The 13,216-nt window shown below is 37.3% G+C and overlaps 1 protein-coding gene across 8 annotated transcripts in view; it reads right to left on the reverse strand.

Annotated features, from left to right (window-relative positions):
* mypn (myopalladin) overlaps nt 1–13,216 on the reverse strand; it is a 79,760-nt gene that overhangs the window by 15,596 nt on the left and 50,948 nt on the right. For 7 of the 8 annotated variants that reach the window (XM_002936865.5, XM_004915897.4, XM_004915899.4 and 4 more), the window contains 8 exons: nt 8,874–9,049; nt 7,474–7,525; nt 7,149–7,260; nt 6,026–6,097; nt 4,097–4,238; nt 3,131–3,154; nt 2,514–2,630; nt 741–1,101 (listed from right to left, as the gene is read on the reverse strand). In XM_002936865.5, coding sequence (XP_002936911.3) covers nt 741–1,101; nt 2,514–2,630; nt 3,131–3,154; nt 4,097–4,238; nt 6,026–6,097; nt 7,149–7,260; nt 7,474–7,525; nt 8,874–9,049 — 1,056 coding nt within the window. Of the gene's footprint in view, nt 1–740; nt 1,102–2,513; nt 2,631–3,130; nt 3,155–4,096; nt 4,239–6,025; nt 6,098–7,148; nt 7,261–7,469; nt 7,526–8,873; nt 9,050–13,216 lie in introns of those variants that run through there. The other variant, XM_031905568.1, reaches the window with a different exon arrangement.

The raw sequence follows: 13,216 nt of genomic DNA on the forward strand, positions 1-13,216 counted from the left end.
CAGTGGTCTTAAAGCAGGTGCTTAATTTTACATTTCTGGCTTAAAGGCAAGCTTTATAAACAATCATATGTACTGGCAAACAGAGCCTTCTGTATGCTGCCTACCAATAGCCAATCAAATAAATTCACCCCAGGAACTTTTTGCATGCTTCTGTTGCTCTCCACCTTTTTTTTACATTTAAATGCTGCTTATGGGTAAAAAAAGGTTGGGGTCTTCCACTTCACTGAGCATGACCAATAGAACTGAGGACTAAGCTTCCCTCATAGAGTGAGAAAACCCTATTACTGGTAACAAAGGTGCCACGGCGTGAAGTGGGGAACATTAGTACAGAGTGACTAAGAGGCTCATTTAATTGTAGGTGAAAGCCTGGATATAGGATTGATTTTTTTCAATAATACTATGGGCAATACAATGTTTTCTGCTTTATTTCTCACTAGTGGTGATGTGGTGATGCCTATGGACAAGCACTCCATTTAGAGCAAGTGTAGCATGCCAGAAAGATTGTGAAGGGTACAGTTGGTCACAGTCTAGACCTGGAATGTTGACAAAAGTACTAGGCAAGTTTGGAAAAAATATCTGTGCCCAATCCCAGAAAAACAGGAGGGTTCTTTCCTCCATTCATAAAAGAGGCCAACTGTTTCTCAGCAAACTCATGCTACTGTAAAAGTTCCATGTATTAGTATTAGAAATCATCAAGTGATATCACAACACAAACACTGAATAAATGTAAAAACACTTACAGTTTAGGCTTAGCAAACACAGGTGGGGGTTCTTTAAAAGAAGAACCCAAAAACCCCAAAGTTTGACCATTGATCATATCTGGCATGTCTGACCCAAAATGCTTTTGTGCTGTGACTCCTTCTTCTGATGACGTTTCACTTCCTTTGTCATCTTCTGGTAACTTGAAATGTACTCTCTTCTCAATTTTAGAGCTTGGTCTTGGTTCATTGTGATTCACAAGAACGCCTTCTAGTTTAGGCTTTGGTGGAGGGTCCACTATTGCCACTGGCTCAGGAGTGGAAGGCAAAGGTTCACGTTTGAAGGCATCTATGTTTATTGTGCTTATGGACAAGGGAGCTTTACTGTTGTTTTCATCAGACCCTAAGTAACAAAGCAGATAAAGAGGATATCTAAAGACATGCCACATAATAAAAATATAACATATTTCAAAATATGCTACAATAAGAGCGCACACTGCCAGTTAAGGATAAGCCCTTGCATTTTGTCAATAAATACTGGATTTTCTTCAGTGACTAGAAATGGTGGGTTGTGGTAGGCTAATTGCAAATGTTGGTGATAAAGCTTGCGCTTATCTGGCAGTCAGGGAGCAAGTGTACAAATCTCTTATACTAAAGGTGGCCATACATGTTAAGATCTGCTCGCTTGGCGAGGTCACATAATGAGTGGAACTTCATGGGTATATGGGCCATCAGACCGTATCAATGAGCCTATGAAGTCTCCGATTCAACGGGAAAATCAAACCTGCCGATGAATACCTGGCTGGTTTTTGAGCAGATATCGATGAGAGAGGCCCGACAAGGGCAGATAAGCTGGCAAATCGGTCTAAAGGATTCTAAATTGTGTATGGCCAACTTAAGATTTTGTTATAAAAGTGTTTTTTCTCAGCAGATCCACTCAAACCAATGTTTCTACAGTTTATACATATGATTTTGCTGATTAAACTGTCATTTTACATAGTATCTAAGAAATAGGGATCAAGATTTGAAGATAGTTGGCCTGATAGTTTGCCTAATACAACTCCTGTTGGCTTCTAGATGACCTGGCCAGCTTTTAGATGATGAGGTTTTGTGTTACTGATTTTGTGGTTTTATAAATTGAGATTTCTTTGTGGTTTCGAGTAATTAATATCCACATTTAGTGCTAAAACATATGGATATGTGGATATCTGAAAACAAACAAAATACGAACATCAGATAATGGGCCCCTTAGAGTTTAATATGTTATCCATAAGGTTATAAGTGTGTTGCACTGATTTCTATGGACACATGTCATTGAGGAACTAGTACTGAACTGTTCCCCATAACATATCTTCTACATTCAGAGGCCACTATTTGGAATCCCACCCCATGATAAGATCAGAACCTGTTCGTGTACCCTGAGAAAAATGCATCTGTTGTGTATTGACTGTTAATGTATGCTCACTAGATGGTGCTGTTACATGTAAAACGGATATGTGTCATCCTGTTCTGCTGGTAATTGTTCCCCCAGCATTTCCCTGTCTATCCTCTCCTTCCTTCCAACTTATTGGCAGTTTAGCAATGTTCTGTTCTAAGTAAAGCTTGTTCCACTACCAGCTGCTATGGACCTCTTTTATAATACCGAGTCCAGAATATAACATAATCCCTTGATAAAAGCAGTATACAATATTTAACTCAACTATCTGCATGTTATTTATAAGCATATAAATTATTTATACATTCAGGGATTTAATATAGCATGCTAAATAGTGTATATATAAGCACAAGAGTCTTCATAGCTGATTTTTTACTTACCTTTTACAGTTAAATAGGCAATACTTGAAGTGGTGCCATATTTGTTGCTTGCAGTACATGTAAACATGCCAGAGTCCTCAGAGAAGACCTCCGCTATTACTAAAGTGCATATCTCTTCTATGGAAACAGACAGTACAGACATTTGGTTTTCAAACAGCAGCTCTCTAGTGCTCATCCACAAGTACAAAAAGCCCAAATGATTAGTTTTTAGCTGCTTTCCTTGCCTTAAATGTTTAATGCAGAGGAGCAAGTGTTCTACTTTTAATCGGAGAGATAAAGCCAATTTGTTTTGTCAAAAGATAGCCCAATGGTGTATTTATCATGTCATGCCCCCGAGGTGGCATTCCATCAACACATGCCTGGATCAGCATACCCACACCACTGATTTGCACTATTACACCTATTTCCTGTAGGTTTTACCAATTTTTCCCTGGAAACATTACAGCTTCATAGTAATTTATAACTAGGTCTCTTGGCAATGAGAATCACTCCAGCTCTGTGTATGTACGTAACTCCCAATATTTTCTTAGGTTTTTATGTTATCATTTATTAACTTCAAAACACCCACTGCTGTGACTTAAGCATTATGCATAGAGTTTAAGAGTTGCAGATCTTACCTGGTTCCGCCATTGAACGGGGCTCTATTGGGTAAAAAAAAAAGAAAAAGTACATTTAAAAAAAATTATCATAAGTTCTAAAATGTGCACAGGTTTTGCATTGGAAAACACAAATGAACATATAAAAAAACACATAAAACTTCTAAGCCCACAAAGCAAAGAAAGATTAGCTAATTAAAAAAGGACAACTGGCACTGACTTCTCGATAACATTTAGAAGCTGAATTTGTACTTTCAGATTTGTCACAGTTTTGATGCATAATAAGTGCCAAAAAATGGCGTTTTTCAAAGAAAAATTTGAGTTTTAGCACAAAAAAATTCCAAATTGTAAAAAAAACAAATATGACCGTTTTAGTATTCACAGCTATGAAATGAATTGGGAAACTTGGAGCTATAATTATAGTTATAGTGCTATGATTGCTCCAGGCATTAAAAATGTTCCGTAGAACAAGAATTGCATCTTTTTTAGTAGCCCTAGTCCTTTATCACAAAAAACCCAGCCTCTTGTTGCTGTGAATAAACTAGAGCATTTACTGTCTGGTGTCTATGGGTAATGGGCATGAGCAAAACAGAAAGAAAAATGTTAGAAATTGGATAAATCGGAAAAGCATGAGAATTCTACAAACTTTTCCAACTTCAGTCTCATTGCCTAATGTTCACATGTACAGGCATTTCACCAAATTATATATATAAAGAGTTTCAGCCCACAGGGTATTCTCTACAATGTTACCCTGTGCCTATTAGCACTGCCAAAATAAAGGCAAACTGTGTCTGAGAGGGCACAGTTAAGTAACTTGCTTGTATAATGCACAAAGGGATCCCTGTCTACTCTTGCTTCAGTCTAGTTGTGGTTTGTATCTATTGGGTAATACCACTGGGACCAGAGCTCTGCCGTGGCAATGGATATTTTTACATATAATAATTGTAACAGAAATAAATTCAGAATCAGTTAAATGGGGGAACATACTCTTCTGCAAGATCCGAAAATCTGGGGAATCTTCAATCAGTGTTCCTTCTCTATACCATTCTACCTTTGGAGACGGAGATCCTTTCACTCGACTTTCAAATACAACCAACTGCCCCTCACAAGCAGTCAGATCCTGCAAGCTCTAAAATAACAAACAGAAGTAAATATGTTGCAAAACCAAAAACCTGAGAACAAATATATAGAAAACAGAAAGTGCAAGTACAGTGAGGCGAGCAGCAAGGGTATAATGCCTTTACTGAAAAAAACAAAACTAATACAGGGACCAAAAATCTCTGATTAGCGACTATGGGTAATTTCACCCAGGAAAAGTTGCTCAGTATAGTAGTACCATTCATTATAATATGCCTAACGACATGCTTGTTATGCCATAAGAAGTATTCCAGGCTATGTAACTCCTCATATAAACATCAAACTTATTTTAAAATTGCTTATCAGTCAGGGCCTGGCTTTCTACACGTGTGGACCCCCAGTAATCACAGGATCTTCTTTCTACACTTGTGGACCCCCAATAATCACAGGATCTTCTTTCTACACGTGTGGACCCCCAGTAATCACAGGATCTTCTTTCTACACTTGTGGACCCCCAGTAATCACAGGATCTTCTTTCTACACGTGTGGACCCCCAGTAATCACAGGATCTTCTTTCTACACGTGTGGACCCCCAGTAATCACAGGATCTTCTTTCTACACTTGTGGACCCCCAGTAATCACAGGATCTTCTTTCTACATGTGTGGACCCCCAGTAATCACAGGATCTTCTTTCTACATGTGTGGACCCCCAGTAATCACAGGATCTTCTTTCTACACGTGTGGACCCCCAGTAATCACAGGATCTTCTTTCTACACATGTGGACCCCCAGTAATCACAGGATCTTCTTTCTACACTTGTGGACCCCCAGTAATCACAGGATCTTCTTTCTACACGTGTGGACCCCCAGTAATCACAGGATCTTCTTCCTCTGATGTTATGCCACTGCTAATTGTTAAATACAAAATAACTTTTCTAGAAGTTATCAGTATTTAATTAAAGTGTGTTGCAAATTCTTTAAAAAAAAGATCAGATGCAAATATGCTTAAATTTTAACTGTTTCTGTGCAGCATTAGAGTTAAAATGCCAACAGGCAAATTTTGCTATTTTGATCTGCTACTATTTACTATTAGTAAGTTTGACCACATAGTTATGGAGAATTGTAAAGCACAGAATAAACAATGAATACCAAGTAGAACATGTCTTAGGGGCATATTTATAGAACTGTGTGTTACATTTTATAAAATCTGTCATAAATTTAAATATCTGTTAAATCTGCTGTGTGTAACTAATGCATACCCTTTGATATAAACTTCATACATGATGGTTTTGGTGGTGAAATGTATAAATGTTTGTACACCAGATTATATTGTAATTTACTCCAAAATAATACATCTCATTGGTCCATTGTCAACTGTAGCATACAGTATATACGTATATAAAACAGCCTTGTAATACTGTATGTGAACCCATTATTAATCATGGGGTCCCATTCTACTAAGTAAGCAGAGCCCTCCGCTAGGGTTTATACAAACCAGTCACATGGGTCGCCTGAATGGTGGGCCCTGCAACAAGTAGAGTAGGACCCTAGTAAAAAAATGAGCCCTGTGCTGATATTGTAATGCCTCTGACCTGACCCAACTATAACAAAACCCACCCAGAATCTATCCAATTTCTACTGACACTTCCACATGCCCAGACTACTTTTTGATCCATGAATTGGCCCCTGTCAAGAGTATCCTCCTAATCGTGGCCCTGTTAGCTATGCTGGTTTCTATGCAAGTAACTTTAAGCTTTTTCAATATTACCTTGAAAAAGAGTAATATTCCCCTATGAAAACTGAAGATTTTTTGGGTTTGACTGCATTCCAGTAAAATTACCTTTGTAAAAACAGGAGCAGCAATAAGTGGTCTCCCATCAAGACCTTGCAAGTATGTAGTGGGACTTTGACACTGTAGAAAAGGCAAATAAGAATATTATATCAAGTTACTACACAGTGTTCAGGCAGACAAGTGTTTAGTGAGTGTGAGATTTCCTTATGTACAATGCATCATATTGTGCCTGCAGGTAATAGGCATAATAACACCATACAGAACAGTGAAAATGGCAACAATAATTACTTATTTCCCTTTTTTTACATGCGATGTCCATGGGAATTGCCATTGCTAGCTGTGTTTTCACCCCTTGTCCTCCTACGTAACATCGTATACCAAAAATGTTCTACAGCCCACCCATTCAGGTTTCAAGTAAGGACACTGATGTTTGCAAAGTAGAATAACATAACAATAGGGCATGAAAATCCTGGCAAATGGGGTAGGTCAGTTGCTTAAGCCTTTTTTCATAATTATTAAACATTGCATTTTTGTTATTACTGCTATTATTAACATGTATTTATCAAGTCCCAATATATTCTGCAGTGCTGTACAATAGAAGGGATGTTTATATTGAACATGGCACCACCAGCCTCTGTATCCCTTGTCCAGAACTAGGCACTTGAAGCCTAAGCAGAAAGAAGTCCATAGCAGGTATACATTAACAGTGGGAACTACAGAGCTGCAGCCCCAAGGCCCTTCTGATTCAGGGCCTTACTTAAAATTACGACTTCTTTTGTGCTCTTGTATAGACATAAATTAACTCTTTCCAGGGTGTTACATTTCTCTGGGCCAACAAGTGATAAGGTCACTGTACCAATATGTTCTCAAGTTTACTACTGTGTAGGGCTTGAGCAGCCATGCAATGTCCCCAGTACATAAGCATCATTCACAAGAGGACCACAACAGTAGGAAATTTAGCCTGGGGCAGAAACATCAGCTATGTTAATGTTAGCAATGAGCAACACAGTTAAGTGAAGTGATAATTTCTTTATAACGCAGCAAAAAAGGCAAACTCATCCAAAATTACATTTTTGTTAAAGCAAGAAAGTTGTCCTTGTAAATGGTGCCTCAAGTCTGCATTCTTTTATTATTCTTAAATCAAGTTAGGTATATCAGCATTCTTTCTTACCTGCTGTATCATTGTTGGCTGCATAGTTTGTACATTACTGGGTGGAATATTCATTTCTTGATAAGTATCTGCGTTTGATGTTTCTTGAGTATCAGGTGCAGAAGGTTCAGGCCTAAGCAATGGTAATAACATGGCAACTTAGCAAGGTGAAAGCCATGTGTTCATGGGTTGGGAGTTTTTCACAATTAAACTATTAAAAATGACGTTGTGCTCACTAATCCAGTATTTTGCATCTAATATAAAACATAGCCTTTAGGGGCCAGGTCCTAAACAGTCAAATACGATACTAGTGGCAGATCAACAATGTTATATGCTACATACTTACTGATCCGCCTCAGCCTTGATTGTGTCCCCTTCAGACTCTGAAGACGAAGCACCTGTGTGAAAAACAAAATTGTAAAATATGATTTTAGCAGTATATTACTTGAAAATGTTTTCGTTATTTATAAAACAGCAAAAGAGTAATGCTTCCTACTTACAAAAACTTTAGGGGTTTCTGAAGAAACAGGAATTGCCTATATTTCTACAGTTTTCAAAGATATTAAAGTTGGAGGAAAAGTGAAATTGTTGTCAATGTTGGATTGGAAATAATATCAAATTACTGATATTGTTTAATATTAATAGCATTTCAGCAACAATTACAAAGTTTTCAGTTGACAGCAAAATATACATTTTTTAATCTACCTATAGGAAAGAACAGCATACATGACTGACTGGTGGCTATGGGATATTGCTCTGGCTAATTTGCACTGGTTGGTAGCTATGGAATGCTACTGTAGCAAACTTTTATTGATTGGTAGCTAAGGTATAATGCATTAGGAAACATTAACTGATCACATACTGATTATGGCTCACTTGATGGTTATTCCCACCTTGTACTATAAATTAATGGGCTTATTTATCAATTTTTGAGTTTATGTATTTGAGTTTGTTTTTCTAAATCGAATGAAGTTGCATATTAAATGCTTGCTTATTTATTAATACGGAAAACTTGTGTGAATGGAAAAACTCAAATACTTCAAATTTTCAAGTTTACAAACTCAAAGAACACTCAAATATCTTAATTTGAAAATATGGCTTGATTTTGCATAGGACAGCTCCCATTGACTTCTATAGAAACTCGCAAGCTTTTAGATGGTCAGAACTGTGGAATATGTTGGCACTTTCTAAATACATGTTAATAATAATGATGATGAATTTTTACATTGAAGTTTTCAAGTTATTGAACCACAATTTGAATTTGCAAAAAAACTCGAATCATGAAAAAAAATCTAACTCAAATGTTTATAAATTTCCCCCAACTACTCTGCATGGAGTAAAGTCAATAGCTGTCAATTCTGCTGTAAATCTGCCAGACATTTCTGAACCTATGAATTTATTATTATTCATTTTATTGCTGGGGAAAACTCTGCATTGTGGGTAATAAAAAAACCTTAATGATTTGCATCTGAATATAGCACTTTGTTCTATGCATTTATAAATGAGTTCTGATATTCCTTTTGGTACGCACATACTGTAATTCACTCTAGAGCCCTGACAGGATGAATCCAAACTAAGCGTCCCATGCACAGATACTTGTATAAGTTAACAGCAGTATTGCAAAGCTGACTTTTAGCAATATGTCCCACAATTTGTTAATATTAGGTAATGGCATAATGACATATCAGTGGATACATGCATTTATTATCATTGGTAATATGTACTTTTAATGCTTGAATGCCATACCTTCTACATAAATCTCTGCAGATGTTGAATCTGTGCCATAGATGTTGGAAGCAAAGCAGGAATAGCGGCCTGTATCTTCTTCAAAAGCCTCTGTAATAACTAGAGAGTCCAGATCTCCCGACTTCTGGATCTGGATGTCTGGGGAGTTCTCTAGCTCTTTTCCTTCACAGTACCACCTGCAAAGAACAGAAGCATGCTAAATGGCTAAATCTGAAGTCTGTTAAACAAAAGCTAAAATTGAGTAATACATTGATTTTCCAAAGGAATGAATCTGAACTTCCATTTAAAGTGGCTTTCTGGGCTAGTGTGGCAAAAAAAAAGGCCCCTGGTCCTTTTTATAACTGGAGGTCCCTTGCCTTTGCCTTACCATGTGTGTGGTGGGGTAAAACACAGTGAAGGGGGGGTTTAATTAAAGATTCCTGATGGACCACTACCCTTCTTTACTTCTGGTGGGATAGACAGTGAGATAACTGTAAATATGGCTACAGGATCCTCATATAAAAACAGTGAAGCTTGGCATGAATTGTTAAAGGAACAGTAACACTAAAAAATGAAAGAGCTTTAAAGTAATAAAAATATAATGCACTGTTGCCCTGCACTGGTAAAACTGGTGTGTTTGCTACAGTAACACTACTATAGTTTATATAATAAGCTGCTGTGTAGCCACGGGGGCAGCCATTCAAGCTGGAAAAAAGGAGAAAAGGCACAGGTTACATAGCAGATAACAGATAAGTTCTGTGGAATACAATAGTGTTTTATCTGTTATCTGCTATGTGCCTGTGCCTTTTCTCCTTTGAATGGCTGCCTCCATGGCTACATAGCAGCTTATTTATATAAATTATAGTAGACTTTCTGAAGTAAACACACAACTTTTACCAGTGCAGGGCAGCAGCACATTATATTTTAGTTACTTTTATACACTTTCATTTTTTGGTGTTACTGTTCCTTTAAATCCGATGGTTTAACTAGGTCCTCAAATGAGCAAATCCTTATGTAATTTGGCCCCAAGCACTGGACAAAATCAGAATAATCCAATTATTTGGTCAATGATCACTTCTTAATGGGAACCTTTGACAGAGGGCCATATTAACATGCCAATGTGGTCCTTGTCCATAGAGATTTTTTAAACTGAAAGATACAGGGACCAATATGGCCTGGAGCGGCAGAGTCTGCAGTTTCTATTGCCTTCCATATTCCCACTTTTGTAACTCAAAGTTCAGTTAGTAGTAGTTAACCAGTAGAAGAGGGTGGGAGACACAAAAATTAAGTCTATCTGACTGGTAAAAGGAAAAGAGCAAATAATGGGAGGCCCCTAGGGCTGGGTGCAGATAATAACTCCCTATTTCAACAGGTCCTGCTTCCATAAAATAGTAAAGGCAAGAGGTCCTATTGTAAAATATTAGCTTTATGTTCCTTATGTTCTTCCCCTAGTTATTATCTTCATATCTAGTCTCTATTCTAATACGGCAAGGACAAAGAAATCATAATCCACGAGTGACATTTTATGAGGCCAATACTATGGCCCATTTGCCCACTTAGAATTAAATTAATCATCTAAATGTGTCTCTTCACACCCATGTGCTCTACTTAGTGGTCTGCACGTTCTGTGTTATTCCCATCCTTGAGTACATTCCACCACTTCTTTTTTAATCAGTTCCTTTCTGGAACCTAATTCAAATGCCATCTGCAAAAAGCACATCCTTAAATAGTTTATGTCCACATAATCCACTTTAGATACACTTGACTTCAAGAGCTTTAACTTGCTAATCAAACCTCAATGGTGGCCAAATTGCAGAGTAGCACACACAGTGCTGAGATTGAAGGTAATAATGTGTGTCATAGTGCAATTTATGGCTTTAATAGGAGTGATTCCATGTGCCTACAAGGCGGCCATGGCCATCTGTTAATTACAACATTCACAAAGCAGTCCTGCATTATTAAAGAGATACTGACACCACAAATTAAATCTTTTTTTTACATCTATCATAACATTGTCTTTGCAAGAAGTTTATAATTTTGCCATAAAACTATTTGCCTGGTGCTTTTACATTACCTGTCTGATCTCCCATGTTTCTCAAAGAGGGGGCGGCCATATCTGTCCGTTAGCATTGGAAGCTATAACTGACAGACTGAGAAGGGACAGTCAGGTTGGCAAAACAGTCAGGTTTAGGAACTTCAAGTAACAATTACTTACAAAAGCAAACCTGTCAGCGAAAAACCATCAACACGACCTATAGGTAGCTTTTTATGTATATTCATATTTTGAAAAGTAGTTTTTTCACGTCAGTATCACTTTAAGCTTTCATGCCTCCATTTCTTTAAGATAAATGTTATTCTGTAAATCTGAGGAAGTAGCAAAATATGTCCTCACAGGGGAATGTACTGTGTAGCAGAAGAGCATCAGCACTGTAATTTGTATCAACACTGAAAATTTTAACCACTAAAATTGAAATGGTAATGAATGGAAATATTAGTGGTTGTAATTACTGTAGCTAAAACAAAATCAGCAGCCACTGAGGAGCTCTGTGTTATTTTCACATGTGGTGGCAATGCCCTATAGTCAAGCACTTTTGGTATTTTACCTGGCTACAAATATTTTCAACACATCCACTGAACATTCACCTGAATCTGCTTTATTGTCCATCCTGTGTAAAGATGTTACAGGAGACTGTGTAGACCTTTATTACCCTAGATATTAGCAGCAGCCAGGTAGGTGATTGCCCTTAATTAGCTAGACTCCAAGCTCTCCTCCTAACAGCTACATCATAGACTTAACTAAAGTTATGGTACCTGTTATCCAGAATGCTTGGGACCTGGGGTTTTTCAGATAAGGGACCTTTCCATAATTTAGATCTCTCTGTCTATTACATTTAATGTAAACATTAATTAAACCCAACAGGGTTGTCTTGCCTCCATTATGGATTAATTATATCTTAGTTGAGATCAAGTACAAGGTACTGTTTCATAATTACAGAGTAAAAGGAAAAAAAATCTGAATTATTTGATTAATTATTATTTGAATTATTTTGTTATTCTGAGCTTTCTGGATAACAGGTTTCCATATAACGGATCGCCTACCTGTATATCCAAAATATGTATTACCTAACAGCCTGGCTGGTAGAGACTTTTGATACATATAATGACATTTGGTTACCTTGGAACATGCATAAGAAAGGTAATGCCCACAGAGTATACTGCAGCCTCAATAGCTATGGCCCATTTTACAATATTACCTCTCTTCAACAGTGCTACTAATGTTGTCTGTGATGGATGTTTACATAGGTAGCAACATTTCTATACTCTTAGAAGCTTGCTGATGGTCACATTGTTTTACTGCTACCAATTTTGTTATTTAATAAAGAATAAATAAATGGATTTTAAACAAAATAGAATGTAAGGGTCAGCTGATATAAAGAATCAAGTGGTTGTCTCATTTAGTATGGATTTGTGAAATTTGTAAAGAATTTGATAGTGGACATTTTTCCATTAAATATGGGCTAGTGTAAATGAGACAAGAGTTGCTGGGTACAATAACACATCATTTGTAAGGACTGTAATGGAGAAAGATGTGGGTGCCTTCACCACAAAAAGAAAGATCAATGAGCAGAATGTGTGGACAGAAAGAATAAACAGGTGGTCTGGTGGGCTTGGGACATGCACAGGCAGCCTCTGGGACAATCACTCAGCACTGTCAGTTTGAGCAGAAACGTATCATAGCACAGACAAGCATATTCATGTCATGTAGACATATTCGTGCTAGATAATGCATTGCTCTTGCAGAAAAGATCATGTTACGGCACTGTGACGTATGTTGAGTTAGTTGCTAAGAAGTGAGGTATATAAATGGTATATATGAATTAGTACTCACATCTTTTGTCTTTTTGTGGCATTGAGCTTTTTAGCTCTTTAGAGACAATGTTGCTTTAGCAATACATTATTACCATTCTATACTTTAGAATTTCCATATTTTGGGGGTATTTTGTACTTCTGTTTCACATTCTCTTCAACATCATTCTCCTTCACAATCTTCACTGTTGGTAAGATTTGACTAAATTTCCATCTCAGTACACAATATGTGCCAGCCCAGTATGTGCCAGTTCTGTTCAGACAGAAGAGTGCACCGAATCCAGAATTCGGTTATTCGGCCAAGATTCGGCCTTTTCCATCAGGATTCAGATTTGGCCGAATCCATGCCTCTGGCTGAACTGAATCCTTAAAATCATGTGACTTTTTGCCAAATAAACACAAAAAACCCTTCCTTGTCGGATTTGGATTCAGTTATGTATTTGGCCAAATCTTTTGAAAAGGATTTGGGGTTCATCTGGATCCTAAAATTGTGGATT

Source organism: Xenopus tropicalis, chromosome 7 (assembly GCF_000004195.4).
Source record: "Xenopus tropicalis strain Nigerian chromosome 7, UCB_Xtro_10.0, whole genome shotgun sequence".
Lineage (NCBI taxonomy): Eukaryota > Metazoa > Chordata > Amphibia > Anura > Pipidae > Xenopus > Xenopus tropicalis.